This window comes from Pelobates fuscus, chromosome 10 (assembly GCF_036172605.1).
Source record: "Pelobates fuscus isolate aPelFus1 chromosome 10, aPelFus1.pri, whole genome shotgun sequence".
In the NCBI taxonomy this organism is placed as follows: Eukaryota; Metazoa; Chordata; class Amphibia; order Anura; family Pelobatidae; genus Pelobates; species Pelobates fuscus.
This window is the reverse complement of record NC_086326.1, coordinates 80,312,566-80,337,088: the sequence shown is the minus strand read 5'-3', so window position 1 is coordinate 80,337,088 and position 24,523 is coordinate 80,312,566. Positions and strand designations below refer to the sequence as shown.

Genomic DNA, 24,523 nt, shown 5'->3' with positions numbered 1-24,523 from the left:
CGGCAGGGGAGAGGTCCGGGGAGGAGAGATATAGCTGGGTGTCATCAGCGTACAGGTGGTAGTGAAATCCAAAAGAGGTAATAAGTTTGCCAAGAGAGGCAGTATAAAGAGAAAATAGAAGGGGACCAAGGACGGAGCCTTGGGGAACTCCAACTGAGACAGGGCAAGGGGAGGAGGTATCATTAGAAAAGGAGACACTGAATGAGCGTTGGGAGAGATAAGAGGAAAACCATGAGAGGACAGAGTCACAGAGACCAAGCGATTGAAGAGTTTAGAGTGATGTTTAGAGTGATACATTTCCCTAGGCAAAACCAAAGCAATTCTGGTGCAAGATTCTAGAGCATTTAGTAATCACCATGGAAACAACCTCCTCACTGATGCTCCAAATACAGTATTCACTCTAAAATTTCCCGCTTTGTCTCGATGAATATATTTCTTTGGATGTGTGTTTTTCAAGGCCTTTGATGTTCAATAATGTTGTCCCTGTCATGAAAAAGTGATTTAAAAAAAAAATGATTATTCAGTCACCTATTTTAACCGCACCTTTTTTCAGCCATCCTTCGTTAGCTGCCAGTAGATATATAATCTCATTTGAAGAGAAAGAATTAAGTGCTGGGGAGAGATGGTAAGACAAGTCAGGTTTTACAGTTGCCTCTATGACGGTGACAGCTATTCTTTGAACCCTTAAGGACCAATGATATGATTTTTTTTAGGCTAACATGATACATGCTTCTACTTTAGCATTGACAGCTCTATTTAGTCCCGCTGTTCTATTAGTGGTGCATTCCATTTTAGAACAGGATAGTAAAGTCACATTATTCTGATGGCATAGATTGTCAAGCAATCAGTAGAGTACATTTTCCATCTTATTTAGTAGGCATGGCGGAAACATTTGACTGAACCATAAAAAAAACTTGGGATGGCTGAATTCTGTGCACATGCTTTAACTCATCAGAATCTTGTCTGCCGAAAAGATTCAGAAAAACGAATTAGACAAACCAAAAGTGTTTGAAAATAGACCAAAGAATGTACTGACAAAATTTACACGTAATATAAATATTATGTATAGATTGTACAGTGCACTGATAGGTGCATTTTACTGCCATTTGGTTTCAAGATCAGTTGCGAAAAAGTAACCAATAGAGAAGAGAAGAAGTAATAAATCAAAATTTCTATATACATTTATTAAAAATATAAGTATAGATTTTGTTCACTGCTCCTCCTTTTTTCCCTCTGTTGATCACTTCTCACATGATCTATGAATAAAATCAACATTAGTGACTGTCCCCTAATCACCAATCATCTTTTTTCCAATCAACCATCTTTTTTTTTGGTGCCATTGGTGGAACTCTTAATGAGGAATCAAACGAACATGGTCATCTTTTGTTTGAGTTGTCTGTTTCTTGATTAGTCTATATGACAGTTCGAAAATTGCCCGATTGGTCCAAAGTTGGACAAATTGCAGTTTGTAACAAAACATATCTTCAAGTTTATTATTTAGGGATTTCTACAAGTTTAGGGGTCTCCATACTAATATCTCAACTTTATTTTTCATCCTTTTCAGTGGCTAACATGATTCTCGATATGCATTATTATTTATCAAATCAGTTTCCCCTCTCATCACAGAAACCCAGCAGTATATTTATTATTGGGGAAGTAGAAACTGAGCAATTGATGTTTTCTGAAAAACTGTCCTTTTGTGTCTTTTTTAGTGAGTTTGATTATTGATCAATAATGTTACTACATTTTATTCTATCAGAGCAGACCTGTCACCATAACGTACACAAAAACATATTTAGATTTATTCATTTTTAATCCAATCAGCATTTCTCAGAAATAAAAAAAATATGTAGCTGATATTACTTTCAAAATTATTTTAGACATTTTGTCCACTTTCTGCCTCCTATAACATTGGGAGTGAGCGCGGAAACAGGGTTGGTGGAAAAGCAAATATTATCCTGGTCTAATTCAGATAAACTCAACTATAACATTCTATCATTGGTTTTACCAGAGCTTCTGAGATAAGTCTACTTTAAAGTCAAATAGGCATGGACAACTTGTGACATTTTAGAAAAGCCTTGCTTGTTCGTTGCTTGTATTCTGTATTGAGGTTTTCCAGATTTATTTAGGTGTTTTCTCAAGAAACATAGGTTTGTTGAGTTATTTCAAGCCAATTCTCCATGGGTGATCAAAAACTTATAACATACAGATGTGACCAAAAGTATTCATACCCTTCCATATTTTGCGTAATTTTCTCTGCACTAAGTAAAAAAAATGACAAAAGCATTTGTAATCCAGCATTTTTTTTTATTTCAAATTCAATAGAACAAAAGCTTCAAATTTCATTTTTGACTTCCGATATTACCTAAACAGTAAAACAAATGAGGATTGCATGGACAAAAATATTGGTACTCTTAACTTGATATTTCGTAGCCGAGCCTTTAGAGACAATAATTGCAATTGAGGGCTTTCTGATGTTCTGAATACGAGTTCTGCACTTTGGACCACTCTTCTTGAGTAAATGGCCCCAATTCTCTTTCCAATTGCGAGTTTAAGCTCTCTCCACAGATGTTCGATGTGGTTCAGATCTGGACTCATAGCAGCCACTCATTTTTTTCTTCTTATCCATCCTTGGGTTCTTTTTGATCCTCCTCCATGTTTCACAGTAAAGATAGTGTTCTTTTCTTTGAAAGCTTCTTTTTTTTCTTTCTGTTATTGTGATTTTCCAAACAGCTCTACTTTTGTTTTGTCTATTCAAAGGGCATTCTCCAAGAAGGACTATGGCTTGTCAACATTTTGGCAAACTCCATTAAGAGTTCAAGAACCATGGTGCATTAGAGTATTTGAATAAAATGCAAGGGTACCAATACTTTTAGCCACATCTGTATAAGGAGTTGGAGCAGCACTAGCATTGTTTGAGAAGTCAGGTTCCCAAGGGTTTCACTTAGATTTAGCCAGTCAAACATAACCTGAAGTCAAATGTATGTGAGTTGAGCACCGTAAGAGCATGAATGACAGTAAAGAGAGAAATAATAAGAGCTAATTTGAGATGATTGACATATTTGTAAAAATGCAGAGCAATTTAAGTGACGCCAGCTGTCAACTTCCACGCTGGTCATAACTTTGGCAGGTATTAACACCTACATTTTTCATAATTAGGTGTAAATACAATTAATTTGTTGCAGCACAATTTTAAAATAATTAATGGAAAGAAATTGTTTGACAAGTCTGATTTAAGTGTTTTCATTAAATGTATATTTAATTACTATTACATAAGGAGTGTTAGGAGTTGTGTAATGCAATAATGTTAAAGGAAAATGGTATTACTTAAAACAATTACTAGGATGTGTTGTGTGTTCAAAACCCCATCGCATGTCATCAGAAAGCAAACCAAAGACAAAAAGCAACACATTTTTTTTGAAAACGTATTTGTCACAGATCATTACAAAACAAAAAAATATATAAAAACAGCAGTCTGACAGCCTAATGAGGCTTAATTATGGATATTGGAGTTTAACTGGCTAATGTGAAATCGCTGTTTAAAACCATAAAATTGTATAGTAATGTATACAAAGAAATCTTGAAAATGTGGAGTTTGGTAATTTACATGCCAATATCTATCTGTTTTAACCATCTGAGTGACATATGATGCACGCTATAATAGTTCTGAGATTTGACATAAAGTAGACGCTATAATTATATTGTATAAATGCTTACACAATATATATAAAAACAAACACACAAAAAGACGTGCACTTATTTACTGTGCAAGCTTGGGTAACGGCATTGTTCAGTCAAACAGTCTCATATGTAAAATCTAAGTAAATATAAGCAAACTAAATATTTCCAATTCTAATTAAAAAGGGGATCACAATTCCTAAAAATTTTAAATTTTGCACCCAGTGGTTTTCAGGAAATGTAAAAGACATATCCATTAAACTACTCCAAAAATGTATGGCAAAATGTGGGCTTGTTCATCAGATTGGGGACATGAAGAATATAGAAAGGAATTTTTTGTGAAGAATATAGAAAGGAATTGCAAATTTGAAAGTCAAATAGACTTAAACAAAATCTTCTGACTGTTTTGACCTGCGTTTTGTAATTCTCTTGTCAATTCTCCGTGATTCCTGGTTTGGTGACTAAACTGCATTATTGCACATGGTTTTGTCTAACATGAATTTAAATACATATACATATAAATGTTTTTAAATTAGCATCAGTATACTTTAATTTACCTCTTTGTACAGAAATGTCCAAACCTTTATTGTAACAATCTCGGTAGACAGTATAAACCTTTTCTCTCTCATTACCTATTTAGTATTTGTTATTTGAAGATTACAAATGATTTTCAGGTGCGTATATGGTCATCTTTATTTTTTTTTATATTGTCTGGAGATCATATTCATCTTAAAGAGTAAATTAAGTTGTTATAGTGATCCTAAAGGGATATCACATCTCACACACTTAATGTTGCTTGAACAACCCCCTCGAGCTATAGTATGGATGAAATCCTCATTCCTCTTTAAATCTGGTTCACCGCTCAGTTCTGAAGGAGAGGAAATTGTGCTTGACAAATGCAATCATATGCAAATGACTGCAGAAGAGGTGAAATTATCATCTGCAAACATTGGGTAGAAATTCCATCTGCCACCTCCTGAAGAAGGGCTCTTAATAAATTCTGAGACAGCAAAGTGACACACATCTTAATCAAGACTTAATCCCAGGAATTAATTCTATGTGAGTTTGTGCATAATTCCAAAGGCAATGTTTAAAAAAGCCATGGCAGTCTCGCTGGCAGATGGACTCTCTGGACTTCATGCGAAGGCATTAGAAAGGCAAAAAACGGAAAAGAGGACCTGTGAAATATTGGTTCTCGCTCACTCATGCTACACATTACAGAGCCCTCTGATTTCACTGCTCAGAGTAGTCTTCTGACTGCAAAGGTTGAACTTCCAATTACTAGGACATGGGAAGAGCATACAAATGAACGCAAATGTCTCTCTTGCCTCCGTCCAGGCAATCTGTTAAGTTAAAAAGCCTAGAGAGTGAAAGTCATGCTATGTTTTAACTGTTAGTGAGCCATAGTGGAATGTGAGACATATTTACCAACTCAACAAATGTTGAATTGTCTGTTTAGTGCCTAGAATAGGTAAAGAGCAGTCTCTTTGTTTGAGCAGGGCCCTCTGTTCCTGTGCGTTCAATTTGTCTTGTTGCAGATGCTTGTCTGTTAGTTCACACATTGTTTTTGGTGCGTTATAAATTATAAAAATATTGATAATAATGAAATAGAAAAATAATTAAGTGGAGAGCTTCAATTTTGGAAATGGTAAATCTAGGTTTTTTAACGATCTATTTAAAAATGAATTTTCATCAAGATTTAAAAAATTACTTTTGGATAAGTTATCGCCTACATTAATATTTGTCTTTATTCTCTCCTCCAGTACTTTCTTATTTAAATCACTATGTACGAGTTCAGCAAACAGGGTTTCATGCGGCCCCTCTAATACAGTCCATATCATGCTTATCTATGTGCACCACGGACCAAGTAATTAACTACTACAACCAAAATCTAAATTTCTAGTTTTAGGTTATAATAGCTGCATTGGGAAATACTCAGTCATTTTTAGGAAAAAATAGCAATGTTTTCAGTTTGGCTATTGTGGCATAGAACATAAAAGTTTACAATGAATTCATCTTGAATTAAAAACAATTCACACTTTTGTGAGCAATCTCAACAATCTAACAATTCTTACATTTTCACAATAAATGTAAATGCGCCTGTAGTAATGGGTAGCAACATTCTTTAAATATTCATATCATGCTGTTCCCTGTACTGTATATCTTTCTATTGTTTGTAAATTTGATTAATATCACATTTATACTGTTTTCTTAAAGTAAACTGGTTATCAAATAGTTGATCTGTAGTCAAAAACATTTATACAATTCATGTATTTGTAATGATGGACTCAACTTACATCATTCCATGTAAGAATGATGTTTCCTGGCACCCCACCCAATGTACACATGAGGACTACTTAAATTCTATGATACACTGTAGAAACGATTTGGTATACATTATAGAATAAAACTGATCAGCCACAACATTAAAACCACCTGACTAATATCATGTAGGTCCCCCTTGTTTTGCCAAAACGGCACTGATGTGTTGAGACATGAACTCCACAAGACTTCTGAATGTGCACTGTGGTATCAGGCACCAAAAGAATAGCAGCAGATCATTGATGTCATGCAAGTTGCGAGGTAAGGCCTCCATGAATCTGATTTGTTGTTCCAGCACATCCCACAGATGTTCAATTGGACTGAGATATGGGGAATTTGGAGGGCAAGGCAACACCTTGAAATCTTTGTCATGTTCCTCAAACCATTCCTGAACCAGTTTTGCAGTGTGCCAGGGTGCATTATCCTGCTGAAAGAGACCACTGCCATCAGGGAACACCATTAGGTGATCTACAACAATCTCTAGATAGGTGGAACGTATAAAAGTAACATCTTCATGAATACCAGGACCCAAGGTTTCCCAGCAGAACACACTGCCTCCTCCAGCCTGCCTTTTTCCCTAAGTGCATCCTGCTGCCATCTCTTTTCCAGGTAAATTACGCACACACACGACTATACACCTGATCTAAAAGAAAACAAGATGTATCAGATCAGGCAACCTTCGTCCATTGCTCCATTGTCCAGTTCTTATACTCACTTCCACATTAAAGGCTGTTTTGGCGGTGAATATTGATACTTTGACCGCTCTGCGGCTTTGTAGCCCAATATGCAGCAAACTGTGATATACTTTGTGTTCTGACACCTTTCTATCATGACCAACATTAAGTTTTTTCAGAAATTTGAGTTACAGCAGCTCTTCTTTGTGATTGGACCAGACCATGCATGCATCACTGAGTCTTGGGAGCCCATGACCCTGGTGTCGGTTCAGTGGTTGTCCTTCTTTGCATCATTTCTGGTAGGTACTAGCTACTTGCCGTTTTGGAGATGCTCAGACCCAGTTGTCTAGCCATCACTATTTGACCCTTGTCATAGTCACTCAGATCGTTTCGCTTGCCCATTTTTCATGGCTCCAACACATGAAATTCAAGAACTGACTATTCACTTGCTGCCTAATATATCCAACCTCTTGACAGGTACCATTGTAACATTATAATTTATGTTATTCACTTCACCCGCCAATGGCTTTAATGTTGTGGCCGATATAGGTAAAATGGGCTGTTCTAGAAATAATCTATTTATATTCTATCATCAATATAACAATTCAGTTTTCAAATCAGTATAATTGAGTTAATAAACTCAATTGCAGCTTTCATTTTAAAAGTATCTTCAACATTTCACTGTATTATCAGAGTTTGTCAGTATTAGAGGGTTACTCCAACCGCTACGTCCACTACTGCTTTTAGAAGTGGTTATGGTGGTAGGAATCTGTATGTACAGTGTTTCTATTTGAATGCATACAGAGATATATTTTTGTGAAGGGGGCTAGTATCCCCCATGTCCCACGTGACTCAATAGACATTACAATGGAAGTGTGTCTGCAAGGGAAAGCTTGAATCTCCCCTTGCTTTCTTCTTTCAGCCCTCCCAGCCTCCCTGTAATACTCAATGTATCCCCATTTCTAAAAAAAAAAACCCTTCTGCTTTCCTCCCCTGTACACCCATATGGAAGTAGGAGAATGCGCGCATGCACTCTGAGCCAGTGAGATCAGTCCAATCAAATGCTTCTCCTGGATTCCAGATACATTTATTCTTATTTATGAAGGTTTATGTTAAAATTAACTGGGGAGACCAAGTGAATAATGCCCAATAGGACATCATAAATGAAAACTGTTTTGCAAAAAAGGTTTGGAGTAACTCTTTAAGAATATTTTAGTATTATGATAAAATATTATTGAATCAATCATTACATTTTATAGGATTGATATTTTGAATTTTAAACAACACCCGACATTTGTAAATTGCAGATTATTTTTAGTTCTTGCTTGGTATATTGAAATATTTGTTAGATCATTTTTGTTACTAATTATCGGTCTTCCATAATCTGTCGAGAAATAGCTGGCTTTGATTAACGCAGTAGTTTTATACACTTGCGAATGTCTACATTTCAGCTAATGAACGAAACATTCAAGGCTCATTTCCAATATTGTCGGTAAATATCTGCTGGGAGCTGTTGTTAATAACAACAGCTGGCGCACATTAGAAGCCACAAGTTTCTAACTTTAACCCCCTACGTTTACCGTCTACCGCTGGCTGGTAACGTCTACTGCAATTAATTCTGATCACCGCATAGTGTTTACCAATGCGCATGTAACATTAAATTACCATAGCAACTGCAACAGGAAACATTTCTAATTAACCCTTTTGGTGCCTTAGTGGAAATCATGGACATTGGGCATCTGCTGGGCCATGATCTGTGAAGCAATTTAACAAGCCCAGGAGACTGTGTACCTTCTGGTTCCTGACGTTTTTGGGTTAGCGTTAATGAGTTAGTCACATACGGGGTTAATTGGTCATTATCTGGGCCAAGTTATTACTACCCTTCACCCCTTTGCACATGGGGTGATAGATGGGTTAGGGGCCACTCATCAGGCCTTACCCAGTAATATTGAGGTTCAAGGTGGCCTGACTTTTTTATTTAATTTCATAAAAAAATATACATTTGTATTAAAAGAGAGAGACAGTGTGTGCGCGCGTGCTCTGATTGGCTCTCTCTATAGGATATATTGGGGCCTTTGCAGTTGTTAATTGTTTTTAGCCTATATCCAACAGGCAGGTTTAAAACTTTAAACTTTAATAGAGGCAGCCAGTAAAATTTAATGACAATCTTGGTTACAAATCAGTAACTAGATGTTAAAAGTTCTCATAGTAGTCTATGGGAGGCATTAATAGTATATTAAACAGTAATTACCAGTCACTATAAGGAGATTTTGTTGCTGAGAAACAACCATGACTCGCCAAAGTTAGTTGCAGTTACTTTAGTGAGTAACAGTTAGAGGGACACTATAGTCACTATAAATATTTAATCTCTTGAATTGGTTGTAGTACATGGAGTCCCCAGGCGCTGTCCCTCCATTCAGTGTTAAACCATTTTAGAGCAGTTTAACACTAAATAAGGGTCTCTGGCCACCCACAGTCCGGCTCCTTCTGGAAGACCCTTCATACTGTCCATTGGAGCTCTGATAGTTTAAAAGCAGTCAGCTGACACTCTCCGCCAATCACAGCTGACCATTGCTGCTCAGGCTCATACTTCCTCATTAGCTAAAGCAGCTCAGAGGGGAGGGGTTGCTGGGGAGACTCATTTAGCATTAAAACATAAAAACATTGCAAACTGTTTAATTCTGAATAGAATGATGGCACCAGGGAACTCCAGACCCTCTAACCAGTTTAATGAGATGAAGTATCCCTTTAAAAGGTCAACATTAGCAATAACACTGGCAACAAACTAAATAATGGGTTTAATAAAACATAACTTAAAGAATTACACATGTGCAGACATACACCCCCATACAATTGTAGCTCGTACAGTTACTGAGTAACACTTGGTGATACACTGCATGCACTTTGAAAATACTAACAGGTTTATAACAGATAAAAGCTAAAAACAAAAGTATCATATGTTTTCTTTTTTTCTGTATGTTAATATTATTGGATATCACTAGAGTATGTACTGCTGGGAAAAGTGCACAACAGGTAACATGTGTTCTCCAAATGAAGAGTATGGTGCAAATTATATGAAAGAGTTGAAGAAGCGAAAATGTAGAAAGTGAAGTGTGTAATATATCAGCAGTGAAAGAGTTTCCTGGGCCTGATAAACAGGTGCTTGGCAAGACAGTTTTGATGAGGGAAAAATGTATTTGTCAGTTGTGTATGAACTTCTGCACAACCGATCAACATCAACATGTTAGCAGCTTTAATGATGTGTAATATCTGTTAAACCGAGATATCCAGAGGTTAAGACTTAATCCTCCTTGGATCTCGGCATAGAATTTGAATATGTCTGACCAAGGGCCGGTCCAGAAAAGGTGGCCATCTTATTTTAGCAGCATTACAGCAAGGATTTCAACAGTATTGTGCCAGAATCTTATCCTAGATACACTATCTCAGCAAAATATATATATTGCTTGTGGTGCTAGCATGCCGGTACCGCAGTCCTCAGGATCATTCTTAAACAGTCGTAAAGTTCGAGCAGTCATAAAATAAGGGTCCACTGAGCTGGCCACCTGATGACAGTCACCACATTTGGCATAGTGATATTGTGAAAGTTTCATTGTCTACGTAGCAAAGTCAATTTTATGCGAATTTGGACTGAACTGATATTGAGATGCAGTGTTTATAGTGCTTAAATTGCTAATTTAATGAAAACACATTACTGTACCACTACATTAATGTACCCTAATACATACACACTCACAACAGACACATATACATAAACACACACATACATAAACACACATACACCTACGCACTCAGTGGAGTTAGAATATTACTGCATTCAATTTAGTCTTATCTATTATAGATGGTTGGGTTAATTGAGCTAAACAGTTCCTTTACCAATAAACATTCTAGTTCTGCAGGACCTTTCTGAACATAAAAATAAATAAATTAAAACATTAAAGAAATCTAATGGAAATGGAGCTAATTAATAATCATAAAAGAGAACTCCCAAAGAAATGGGGATAACCACTAAATAGTCAGAAAACTTGTGTTTCTCAAAGGTGAGCTAGTTAGGATACCCTGCCGAGACCAAAGTGGCTGATAAAAATGCAAAAGAAAAATAATTCAAAACAAAATGAAACTTTATTGAAATATACTCTCAAGACAACACACAACACAAACGCCTTAATTAAAATAGAGGTGGGATATAAACATATACTGACAAATCTTTATACAGAACAACAAGGGTACAAAGCACTATAAACATGTTAAACGTAGATTCCACACACACTAAAGTAGAGTGCTATCAGATACTCAAAGAGCTGGTCTGTTTGAGATGCTTAGTGTTAAAAGATAATTTTGTCAGGTTCCTGAGGTACAGAGCTCTGATACCTTTGAGAAACACCTTTCTAAAAAAATAAATTATTCCTCATTTCATGTTATTTTCTCTACAGCAAGAACTGACATTTCCTTCTTGTGGGAATACGGCAAACTATTGAAGCCTCATTCCTAGGCCACACTTCCTCAGTAAAAGAGCTTTGTTGTGGTGAAGGTGGAAAGTTAGAAGCTGACAAGAAGGATGGCCGAGAAATGGGAGCTGGATAGTTGTGTGAGGTGTTAACTGCCCTTGGATAAAGACACTGCCACATCTTCAGATCTCCATTACGTATTTTGCTCATAATGTTGCTATTTCGGTCTGAATGTCACCTATAAAACCAGAGGTCTCGCTCTCCCAGGGTGCTGCAAATATCTGCTTCACTAGATAATCTTTGATTTATAGACTAGTGAGGCCCAGGGTTTAGAGTGAGTCTGCAATCTGCCTGGGGAGTTTCCAGCCAAGAAACCGTGCTCTGGTTTGGCAGTACATCGGGGAATTTGTGTGTCCAGTAGTGGGGTGGAGAGTGGGTTTCACTCCTCAATTACAAGTAACGCATCAGCTGGGTGTGAATCACTCGAGATGCACAAAGGAAGAATAACCAAATGCTAATAAGTTTGCCCAAACTAAAAAAAAAATTCAATATTGGCACCTAGCTGTTAACTACAAGTCCTATAAACCTTTTTCAGTCCCTGTTTTTTTTTTGGCTGTTGCAGGTTTGCGTGATTTGTAGAATTGTAGAATTTATTTTTGCTCGCTGTCTTGTATTTGACAACCTCTGGCTTATGCATCTAAGAGAGAGATGGAGGCTCTACACAGTTCACCACGTGGACTCTGTCATATTATAATGACTAGCATTTATATAGCGCCAACATATTCCGCAGCGCAGAAGGGGGAAAGGGGAAGAGGTGAAGAAAGCCCGGCTACAAACTCCCAGCATGCTCAGCGAGATCAGAAATGCCCTTCCGTTTGTCACATATCTGACAAGAGGTAGCTCACCTCTTTATTTTCTACATTAGATTGTATTTAAGTCAGATCTCCTAAATGTATATAATTCGGCTTAGCACAACTAATAAAAGGACAGCCGTAAAACCATTGCAACTTAACTGTTTCCAAATTCACGTGAAGCCCAGCAAGCTCACACTCCTAATGATCAGAGGGATATTCCATTGGTTAGAAGAGCTTACAAGTAATAAGACTGGATCTTGAAGGTGTCGCTGCAGGGAGTATTTTTATATTTTTTCTAATTATTATGTGATTTGCAGAACAGTTGAAAATAGATCACAGTGGCAGTATTTGTTTTCCTTGTCATATAACGTAGCTTAGAACTTCTTATACTAATTACATGCATTGACCTTTGTTTATAAGGACTGCACACAAAAAATTCATGGACATTAAGGGACGACCAGAGGGTCAGTGATGCCATTAGCAGTCTTGCGGAGTGTAGATGTGGTTTAATTAGCCCCGTTGCTCGTCACACTCCTTTTCATATGTGCTGTTCCCTTTACATGAACTACATGTAAAGAAGCCAGAAAAGTATCATGGGACATATGGTAACTAGTAAAATTGATAAAACTTATAAAATATAAAAATGAACTATTGCACTGTGGATGTTTGCAGAATGCATTCTCCTTTATGCACAGCAATCAAAAGCCAGTAAGTATCATAGGTTTTTGTAATATGTAAAAATAACTTGTTGATTAGGACATGGGAAAAAGTGACCAGAAGACAATGGCTGAACTTTCCCTTGCAGGTGTTGGAGGGGCACAATTTCCATAATGACCATCCAAAACAACATACTGATGGTATTCCACTAATTTTAGACCAGAGACTTTAAGGGCACCTGTTTGTCAGGGCTTGGTCATGTCCCAGAAGTTTAACCCCTTAAGGACACATGACATGTATGACATGTCATGATTCCCTTTTATTCCAGAAGTTTGGTCCTTAAGGGGTTAAAGAAACAACCAAAAACATTGAATGCAACACGTTTGTTTGTTCATTTAAGTGCAAAAAATATTATTTAGATTCGCCTTCAATCCCTGTTGAGTTCATATTTCAGACAAAATATTGAATTCACTCCATTGAAGTATGTCGTGATATTTCTACCTAATATATGAATCATTTATAATGTATTTTCCATTTTGTAGTTCACTAGAATGACCTCGATGTGGTACATTCCATTTCATACTGTCATTCTTTTTCTTGGTTTCAGACCTACGTTTCTATTGCCCCATGGATTTCAACCTTCTGACCGATTCCGAGGCACGGAGTCCGGCCTTGTCTTTATCTGATTCAGGCACTCCACAACATGACCACAGCTGCAAGGCTCAGGAACACAGTGGTAAGTAGACATCTGGGCCGTGTCAGTGAAATCATCTCACACAAAGTACTCCTTTATCGTACAACGTCCTTGCATCAAAACATGTGTAGGCCTAACTATTAACTGCAAAGTCTGATGAGATACGCAGACCTTTTATATTAGCAGAAGAAAGCACTGTTAAGCAAAATCCAAGAAGAGAGTTGGAGAGTCATGAAGGGGTTAAGCAACAGTATTATTATTTATTTATTTTCAATTAAATGGGAACATATATTTTAAAAGCATTATTTGAACTCCTTGCCTACCAAGCACTTTTCAATGGAAAAAAAAATAGCATTACATTTATTTAAAGCAAGAAATGCATTGTTAGCATATAGACATCACAACACAGCAATTTTGTGTATAGATTGCTTTGCTGACAAACTTGAAAATTAAGATTATGTAAATTTATAAAATTTGTATTTTTCACTAATTCATTCAATCGTTATAAACATTTTGGAAATGAAAAACTTTAAACAGCATACAGTGTCTTTTATCTCGCAAAGTGACATAGGGTCTGAAACGTTTGTATAAATGCAAAAATAACATTTGTCTCACACATAATAATAGAAAGGAGGAGTGACAAAAGTAGATGGGAGTGACAAAAATAGATACGTAAAAATGGTCAAATATGTGGTTTATACACTGCTCAAAAAAATAAAGGGAACACTTAAACAACACAATGTAACTTCAAGTCAATCACACTTCTGTGAAATCAAACTGTCCACTTAGGAAACAACACTGAGTGACAATCAATTTCACATGCTGTTGTGCAAATGGGATAGACAACAGGTGGAAATTATAGGCAATTAGCAAGACACCCCCAATAAAGGAGTGGTTCTGCAGGTGGTGACCACAGACCACTTCTCAGTTCCTATGCTTCCTGGCTGATGACTTTTGAATGCTGGCGGTGCTTTCACTCTAGTGGTAGCATGAAACAGGCTCTATAACCCACACAAGTGGTTCAGGTAGTGCAGCTCATCCAGGATGGCACATCAATGTGAGCTGTGGCAAGAAGGTTTGCTGTGCCTGTCAGCATAGTGTCCAGAACATGGAGGCGCTACCAGGAGACAGGCCAGTACATCAGGAGACATGGAGGAGACTGTAGGAGGGCAACAATCCAGCAGCAGGACCGCTACCTCCGCCTTTGTGCAAGGAGGAACAGGAGGAGCACTGCCAGAGCCCTGCAAAATGACCTCCAGCAGGCCACAAATGTGCATGTGTCTGCTCAAACAGTCAGAAAGAGACTCCATGAGGGTGGTATGAGGGCCCGACGTCCACAGGTGGGGGTTGTGCTTACAGCCCAACACCTTGCAGGACGTTTGGCATTTGCCAGAGAACACCAAGATTGGCAAATTCGCCACTGGCGCCCTGTGCTCTTCACAGATGAAAGCAGATTCACACTGAGCACATGTGACAGACGTGGCATACTCTGGAGACGCCGTGGAGAACGTTCTGCTGCCTGAAACATCCTCCAGCATGACCGGTTTGGCAGTGGGTCAGTAATGGTGTGGGGTGGCCGCACAGCCCTCCATGTGCTCGCCAGAGGTAGCCTGACTGCAATTAGGTACCGAGATGAGATCCTTAGACCCCTTGTGAGACCATATGCTGGTGCGGTTGGCCCTGGGTTCCTCCTAATGCAAGACAATGCTAGACCTCATGTGGCTGGAGTGTGTCAGCAGTTCCTGCAAGACGAAGGCTTTGATGCTGTGGACTGGCCTGCCCGTTCCCCAGACCTGAATCCAATTGAGCACATCTGGGACATCATGTCTCGCTCCATCCACCAACGTCACGTTGCACCACAGACTGTATATGTAGGTGATGGAAGTGCACTCAATCCTTCGTCATGGAATTCAGGGTGCTCCAATGGATAAGTCCCAGTACCAAAAAAGGACCAAATATAAAAGTGAATATAGAAAGTAATCCAGGCACTCCAGCGATTTCCAAAGTAGAGGCAATTTTTATTGGAACAAGAAACCAAAAAGCAACGTTTCGACCCTTAAGACAAAGGACCTTAAGGGTCGAAACGTTGCTTTTTGGTTTCTTGTTCCAATAAAAATTGCCTCTACTTTGGAATTCGCTGTAGTGCCTGGATTACTTTCTATATTCAGTTGCACCACAGACTGTCCAGGAGTTGGCAGATGCTTTAGTCCAGGTCTGGGAGGAGATCCCTCAAGAGACCATCCGCCACCTCATCAGGAGCATGCACAGGCGTTGTAGGGAGGTCATACAGGCACGTGGAGGACACACACACTACTGAGCCTGATTTTGACTTGTTTTAAGGATATTACATCAAAGTTGGATCAGCCTGTAGTGTGTTTTTCTACTTTAATTTTGAGTGTGGCTCCAAATCCAGAGCTCCATGGGTTGAAACATTTGATTTCCATTTTTTTTTTATTTTTGTGTGATTTTGTTGTCAGCACATTCAACTATGTAAAGAACAAAGTATTTCAGAAGAATATTTAATTCATTCAGATCTAGGATGTGTTATTTTTGTGTTCCCTTTATTTTTATGAGCAGTGTATATATTTGCAGGGACCCTGATAGCATTACTTGCAGTACATCTTAGTAAAAATGGCAACCAAATTTAAAAGGAATGTCTACATTGAGCATAATGCCCGCTTACAGTAATCACCGTTTAATCAAATATTTCTAAATAAAAATATTTAAAACTGCTATAGCAATCTTTATTAATCTCTGGAATGTTAACAGTGAAATGGTAGAGTCCTTTCACTCCTCCCCCTGGTGATACCTCTTCTCAGGTCCACCTACCTATCCTGCTTTGCATGCTCCCACTGTTTGATTTATGCTGTAGAAATGATATGATCCATGGAAACTTCATGTCTGTTTGAAAGTAGGGGTTGTGCCTACATATGCAAACAGACATTATATCAGTGACTAAGGGCTGGCAGAGAAATGTGTTCCTATGCAGACTGCTAACCATTTCTAGAGTACAAATGAGGGCGAGTGAGAGTTTATTGACTACATTTCATTTTGCAAAATACTACATGTAATTAAAAACATTTATACTCGATTTTGGTGCTTAATGAACACATTACACATCAAGTATACAAGCATAATAATGCCAATTAAATAATAAAATTGACATCTCAAATTAGAAAAGAACAAATGTATTTTCGAAAAAGAGCAATAAACATTATTAGTGATACAATTAGGTATCGTACAAGAAGTTGAAGGTAGCATACTCCCAGTAGCCTACAGGTATGAAAGAAAAGCAATATTATACTCATCAATTAATTACAAATGAGAAGCAGAAAAAAAATACAGACAAAGTCATTGTCATGTAGTCATTACGTATTGTATTAACTTTTAGTCTGTTAAATTGAAGTAGCTTATTTTAGTATTTTAACTTTGCTTTGTTGTCAATAATATACCTGTGAGTTTTTCAATATAGTTATCTATTTTTTTCTTATTGACATTACAAAATATATTTGTCTATTAAAAAGTGTACAGTTATTTATCAGACATATCAGTTTTACTGTGAACGTAGTGATTCAGAATTGAGTGCCGCTAAGTCTTGCATATATAGAGATTTAAAAATTATCTACAGAGACTTATAGCAGCATTTTAGAAATTTGTGGAATCACCAATGAAACCAAGCAAATCATCGAGGACGACGAGGACATTCGATTTCATTTCGTGATCATGGCTTTATTATTAGAGCTTTGTCTAACTTTTCTGGTAGCAACATATATATAAATGTCTGCTATAGTTCCATTTGTCATGCTCCAAGTTTCTAGTCGGTGTCATTTGTTTTCCCATGTGGCACTTGTTGATTTGTAATGATATCTATTTCTGTAATGAGACTCCCCATCCGTGATGTCTTCATATGTTTTCGTAGTACACTGGTTTTAAAAAGCAGGAGGAAGCAGACCACATGACATGAACCGGGTTATGCACTAAAACATGAATTGTCAGAAATCGTACAGGGAATTTCACATTTTAACACGGGCTAAAAAAGTATCCGTGTTTCCGAATTTTTCTGATTTGGCTACATTATCCTAGAATTGGAAATTCCCTGGTCATTTCCAAATGTTCCCCACTACAAGGAATGCATGGTGTCAATAGGTTTCAACAGAAACTTTAAATAATATTAGTAAATAATTAAGTCATCCACGGGGTCAGTCTACTAAACTGCGTAGCTAGGGTTAGGTTTAGCAAAAGGGTTAGGTTACAGTTCAGGTTACATATACTAATATGAATAATACACTAATTATTTATAATATAATAATTACAGAATTTTATAAAATTATGATTATAATTTATACTGAGATCAGTTTTAACCAATCTGCATGCTTCAGTTGTGTAATGCAATTTTATATAATTATGATAATTATTATAATTATAATTAATACTAACTGTTTCAGTTTTAGAATGAAAATATACCCAATCGCATAAATATAAACATTCTTAGTATCTTAGATTTGTTTAATTTAATTTGACAGGTTGATTTAATTATTTATCTGAATTAGAGATTTGTTATATATTTATGTAATGGCGTCCAGAAAAGTAATGTAATAGTAGTGTAAAATCTATTTTAACTAAAGACAAACAAACACTTCCTTGCATGTTGTGTTGCACTGAATTTAAAAACAACAACATTGGACGTCCACACAAAGAAAATTCAGTTAATCAGTTACATAAATATTAGGGGTATATATCATGAATAATTACACTGTATCCTTTGTCTTGTTATAATTCAGATCTATACCACTTTTGAAGATGTAATAATAATTTTAATTCTCTAAAATTACTCCTGTAGCCTTTTCTCGTGATTTTAGAGTTACATTATCACAGCACCCCCTGGTGGTTATTTTAGAATATGATAAAAAAAAAAAAATAAGACAAATGTTTACATTAATTAGTAGCAGAAATAGAAGATTATCACTCTTGTCTATGAGTTAAATCATGATTCCAGCTGTGCAATAAATCTGACAGTATAGTCTGCAAATCTCTGCATGCAATGGGAAGAGAAAATTTGCATCCACAATCAGGATGCTTCCATCTCTGCATATATACCATACTTTTAATTGCTACTGCACCCAAAGAGCAGACCCATTTATGCAACATGTGCAGGTAAAGAACTAAATTAATACTCTTCTCTGTGTTTTTGCAGATTCCTCCTGCCTCTATGCATTATCTTAATGGGTTTGTCACAGTTTATTGTTTGACTTATTTTGCTTACCCATTGTACAGTGTAGATGATTGCTCTCTAGATTACAGTCATAAAAAGTAAGCTTTAAAATGTAAGAATGTTATCCTGCTTTTTTTGGGAATCTTTTGCTAAACAGAGACCTATGGAGAACTGAGAATAATCTAAAATTTAGGCCAGCGTCTGCTAAAATTTGCAATTCATTTTTCAATTTTGTGTTCTTCTTCCTGTTTTTTTTTTTTTTTTATTCCAATGCAAAATACAGCTTTTTTTAGTGGAACTCTTTAACATTGGTCTAGTCAGGGATTTTATGCCAATGAAACGTCCGATTAAACATTTAAACAATTTGTTCCCAGTCTGGTTAATAGCATTTCAAGAACAAGAAAAAGTAATGTCCAGAACAGATAACTCTTCAACTCTCTGTACATAGATTGGTGCGAGAGAGTTGAAAATCCATATTTGTTCTCCAAGCCCTTCCTGATAACTAAGTCATCTTGAGGATGTCTCGTCATTTTTTTTTTTTAATTTGCCCTACTTATACTTGAGACTTGTTGTCATGCTAAACAGTTTTTTGTTTGTGGTTGGACGGTCCACTCATCAGGCTGTTGGCGGGCATTGGTTATTTCATTATTTTTATATTTAATGTTGGCCTGCTGCAACTTGTTTAGTGTTTTCAACTGTATGTGCGGATGTGTTTATACTTTCACTGTACCTAATTGTAATCCTGTTAGACAGAAAATAACTGTGAAGAAAAAAAGCTAGACAGTCAGGTGGCAACATTAAGTTCTCCAACAGTATTGCATGAAATGCATATTGAGCTTCTGGTTCAAGCAGAGAAATGTATTGTTTAGACATTTGGATCTTGCTATTTGCAGACTTTTCTGGATTATCGACTCTGGCCTCATTGTTCCAGATTATTATCTATTTATCTACAAATAGCCTATTTTTGCATGAGTTCGCTAAAGGTAATACTGGATAAATTGTGATAGAGCAATTGGCAATTTCACACTGGTGTATATACAGATTGAGTAGAAAGCCTCTCCAATCATATACATGTAAGAACTCTAACCTCATCCCCACCACTACTTCATAGATCAGTGGGTGCACTTAAACCTTAAACGTAAACTCCAAAATATATTACCCTGTGTTTTCATGCTTGTTTTCTTTTAGTGATACAGATCTACCTTCCCTAGATCTGTAGCCCCACATAATTAAGTTTTAGAATTGCTGTGTAACACTAAAAATGCTTTTGACGACAATAATTAGATGGAATGCCAATAAAACAGAAGACTAATGCAAATGCACAGAACATTTGAGATTTTATAGGCGTCATGGCTAATCGTTGTATGGTTAACATGGGCGCACAGACTAGAAGATAATATTCGTACTTAGACTGGAAGATAATATTCGTACTTAGTCTAAAAGTAAAATGCCATCTCAAACCTCTGCAGTGTTATAAATACCAATGGTATTAATATATCCCAGCTCACATATCTGTGATACATTAAACTCAATACGTATAGTCAAAGTTAACATGTTCTTATCCAGTCAGAAAATCCTTTTATTTGATCCAGTGAGTTGTTGATTGTAATAATGGTACTGGATTTCAGGCTAAAAGGGGGTTATTTATACAGAGCAATTCTGGAGCAAAGCTCTAAAAATTGAAAAATCCACAAACATTCTATTGCTTTCCATGGAAGATTACTCAACTTTTAGAATTGTGCTCTTTATCCAAAACATAGATAACAGTCACCACAAAGATTAGTATAGTCATAGAGAAGAACTACTTATTAAAACACTGTTTTTGGTTGTAGTTACCCTTGCTGGCATGGTCCCCCCCATCTAAAAAAAATCCAAACCATTAAAGAGACAAACAATAAACTCACATTAGTTCCCATTTTGGAGGCCAGGGTCTCCCTGCAGCTTGATCCTCCTCCAGTTAGTAAATACTGCCATTTTATTTCAGAAAATCCCATGAAGATAGCAGGAGCTTTTTAGATAACTCAGAGCTTAAACTGTTGATTACTCTCAGCCTATCATATGCTGCCTGTCAAAACCTTACTCATACTGCAGAAGAGGGAAGCTGGGGGAGGGGGCAGCCATGTTGTGTGACATAGGGCCAACATGAAGGTAAGATGGTGCTTAGATATTGCTGTACCCATAGCAACATCAGTGAGCTGAGGTTGTTATGGGGGTGGGAGTGTTCTTTTAATTATTAGTTCCCCTCAGAAACTTCACATATATAACATAAACATTATCAAAATAAAAAGTCATACCGCTATGTACAGTAAGGGGAAAAAAGTATTTGATCTCCTGCTGATTTTGAACGTTTGCCCGCTGACAAAGAAACGATCAGTCTATAATTATAATGGTAGGTGTATTTTAACAGTGAGAGACAGAATAACAAAAATAAAATCCAGAAAAACGCATGTCAAAAAAGTTAGAAATTGATTTGCATGTCAATGAGTGAAATAAGTATTTGAACCCCTATCAATCAGCAAGATTTCTGGCTCCCAGGTGTCGTTTATACAGGTAACGAGCTGAGATTAGGAGCACACTCTGAAAGAGAGTGCTCCTTATCTCAGCTTGCTACCTGCATAAAAGACACCTGTCCACAGAATCAATCAATCAGATTCCAAGGATGTCAGAGACACGATTGTAGACCTACACAAAGCTGGAATGGGCTACAGGACCATCACCAAACAGCTTGGTGAGAAGGTGACAACGGTGCTATTATTCGCAAATGAAAAAAAATAATTATTGTCTCCCTCGGTCTGGTGCTCCATGCAAGATCTCACCTCGTGGAGTTTCAATGATCATGAGAATGGTGAGGAATCAGCCCAGAACTACACGGGAGGATCTTGTTAATGATCTCAAGGTTCTTGGTACCGTAGTCACCAAGAAAATAATTGGTAACACACTACGCTGTGAAGGACTGAAATCCTCCTGTTTAAGAGAGCACATGTACAGGCCCGTCTGAAGTTTGCCAATGAACATCTGAATGATTCAGAAGAAAACTGGGTGAAAGTGTTGTGGTCAGATGAGACCAAAATCGAGCTCTTTGGCATCAACTTCTATGACTCCAAGAACACCACCCCACCATCAAACATGGAGGTGGAAAGATTATGTTTTGGGGGTGTTTTCTGCTAAGGCGACAGGACAACTGCACTGCATTAAATGGACGATGCACGGGGCCATGTACCGTCAAATCTTGGGTGAGAATCTCCTTCCCTCAGCCAGGGCATTGAAAATGGGTTGTGGAGCGGTATTCTAGCATGACAATAACCCAAAACACACAGCCAAGGCAACAAAGTAGTGGCCCAAGAAGAAGCACATTAAGGTTCTGCAGTGGTCTAGCCAGTCTCCAGACCTTAATCCCATAGAAAATCTGTGGAAGGAGCTGAAGGTTTGAGTTGCCAAATGTCAGCCTCGAAACCTTAACAACTTAGAAAGGATCTGCAAAGAGAAGTGGGACAAAATCCCTCCTGAGATGTGTGCAAACCTGGTGGCCAACTACAAGAAACGTCTGGCCTCTGTGATTGCCAACAAGGGTTTTGCCACCAAGTACTGAGTCGAAGGGGTCAAATACTTATTTCACTCATTGACATGCAAATCAATTTATAACTTTTTTGACATGCGTTTTTTCTGGATATTATTTTTTTGTTATTCTGTCTCTCACTGTTAAAACACACCTACCATTAAAATCATAGACTGCTCATTTCTTTGTCAGTGGGCAAACATTCAAAATCAGCAGGGGATCAAATACTTTTCCCCTCACTGAATGCACAACAACCAACCATGTGAAGTTTATTCCATTCTACATCAATTTATCTCCCCTCCATTATCTTATACTGAAGATTTATAATGTATTACAGAGCTTTCAGACATTGATTTTGCGTGATACATTTGTGTTTTAAGAGAATTAAATCATTTATACTGCCAATGGTAACATCCTTTATAATTATTTTTTTTCCACCATGTGTCCTGAACATAATTTTTGCTTTGTGTCCTCACTTCCACATGATTACCCATAATCCCCGTCTCTTCATTATGTGGTGTACGTAAATGAAAGAATACTGCAGAGCTGGAACAGTCAAAGAGCAAAGCAAACATGCTAGTCAGCTCTCTATTGTTACTCTACCATTAAATGAAATTTGACTACTGACCTTCATCACAGAGGCTTATTTAGCGCTGTGTTTTCTTTTCCAAGAAGCTTAATTGTGTTATTTTGTAATCTCCCATAAGATAAAAATAACTTTTATTTCTGTGTGAGTGTTCCCCTTTAAAAGATGCCGAATGCTAATAAATCCACCATGAATATACCACAGAGCCAAACACATGGGCCAAGTATTTTTATTTTATCCCTAGTACTTAAAGAGGGATATTTAACCCAAATACTTTCCACTGATTTTTTTTAAAGGGCACACATTGGAACATAGACTTTTGCTTTTGCTGCACGCTAGTTATCTCGATTGTATTAAAATCTGTGAAAATATTATTAACTACATTTCTTAATTATGTTAGACTCAAATATTACCTTCATAGCTGTCAGCTGTCCCCTACGTTGTAAAAACCACAGTTAAAAATACAAATTATAATAAATATCAAATATTACAGACAATTAATGCTCCAGCCCCCACTAGTATCACAGTTATTTTGACATAGTTATCAGTGCTCATGCAAAGTGTGAGGAGATTTGTAACACAGTGCTTTTAGGGACACCCGATATAAACTTGTGTACATAACAAAAACAAAAGGTCATTTGATAACATGTTCTAGAGACTAAAAAAGGTTCTGAGACAGATTAGGAAATAGGAATTTGAGCATATTACTCAACTGAAGTAGCCAAACCATTCTACAACAATTTGACTTTTACATGGGGGCATTAAGCCTCTCTGCAGCCTCCAGGTCGGCCAAAAGCTCCTGCTAAGGGGGTCCCTTAGCAATCCTCGGCAATGTAGAGCCAGATCATTGGTTAAGAGCATTAGCTGATCTCTCTCGGCCAATGGGTTAAGCCTTACATTGGTGGGCACCAAGGCACTCTGGCACCATAACCACTGCAGCATGCTTAAGTGTTCCCATAAGCATGATTTTAAATAAGTATCTAGCACTAAATAAACATACTTGATTGCAAAATTGAAATGAAAAATTCTAAAAATACAAAACCAAAAAACCCTTCAGTTATTTTACATGGCAGTATCTATAGTAGGGATACATGCAGATTTTCTACTGTTTCTCCTTTAGGGTAGTGTTTTCTCCAATTTCTACTTAAAATGTCTTTATTTCTGCGACTTTTCAATAAATGCTGACATGGAGTAAGGTTATTAAGATGTTATGAGTATGTTACAGTGATGTTAAAAAAAGAACATGGATATATGGGGCCTTGGTGACGGGGTTGTAAACAGAAAACAGATGAAGGTTTTAGCATAGTGAAGGGACTGAGATAGGCTGCATTTTATGATCAATAATACATTTGTAACCAAGTCTTTTGGCCGATGTAAATTTCTTCTGTTTCCATGTCCAACATATTTGGTCTCACAAAAGGATATTTTATCTCCTAGGGCTGATTTTCCTCAATGATCAATCTCACTTCCATTTTTCAAAGCTTTAGTTAGGCAGTTCATAATTACTTATTTTACAAAGATTTTTGTCTCGTCCTCCACACTTCCTTTCCCAATGTCTTCCATTCTGTTGTCCATAGTGGTTTCTTTTACCACTGTTTTGTCAGGTTTTAGGTATTCACATCCTTGTTGACCTCCTTGAACAAAGTGTCCTCAAGGTCTTCCAAACTTTATTCCACGAACGATTCATTATTACTTTGTTGTAAATTTGAACTCGATTATTATTAGGAAACTTTAATATTAAAAACTACATATATAAAAATAAACTGAGAGGAACACTAACAGCAGACTATAATGCATTTAGGATGCATAGATTGGGGAATAGTA

At 37.1% G+C, this 24,523-nt stretch overlaps 1 protein-coding gene across 1 annotated transcript in view; it reads left to right on the top strand.

Moving 5' to 3' along the window:
• The window catches only part of PITX3 (paired like homeodomain 3), a 74,184-nt gene that overhangs the window by 30,235 nt on the left and 19,426 nt on the right, over window positions 1-24,523 (top strand). The window contains exon 2 of the mRNA XM_063435128.1: window positions 13,259-13,387. Within this exon, the coding sequence (XP_063291198.1) occupies window positions 13,279-13,387 (109 nt within the window). The 5' untranslated portion in view covers window positions 13,259-13,278. The remainder of the gene's footprint in view (window positions 1-13,258; window positions 13,388-24,523) is intronic.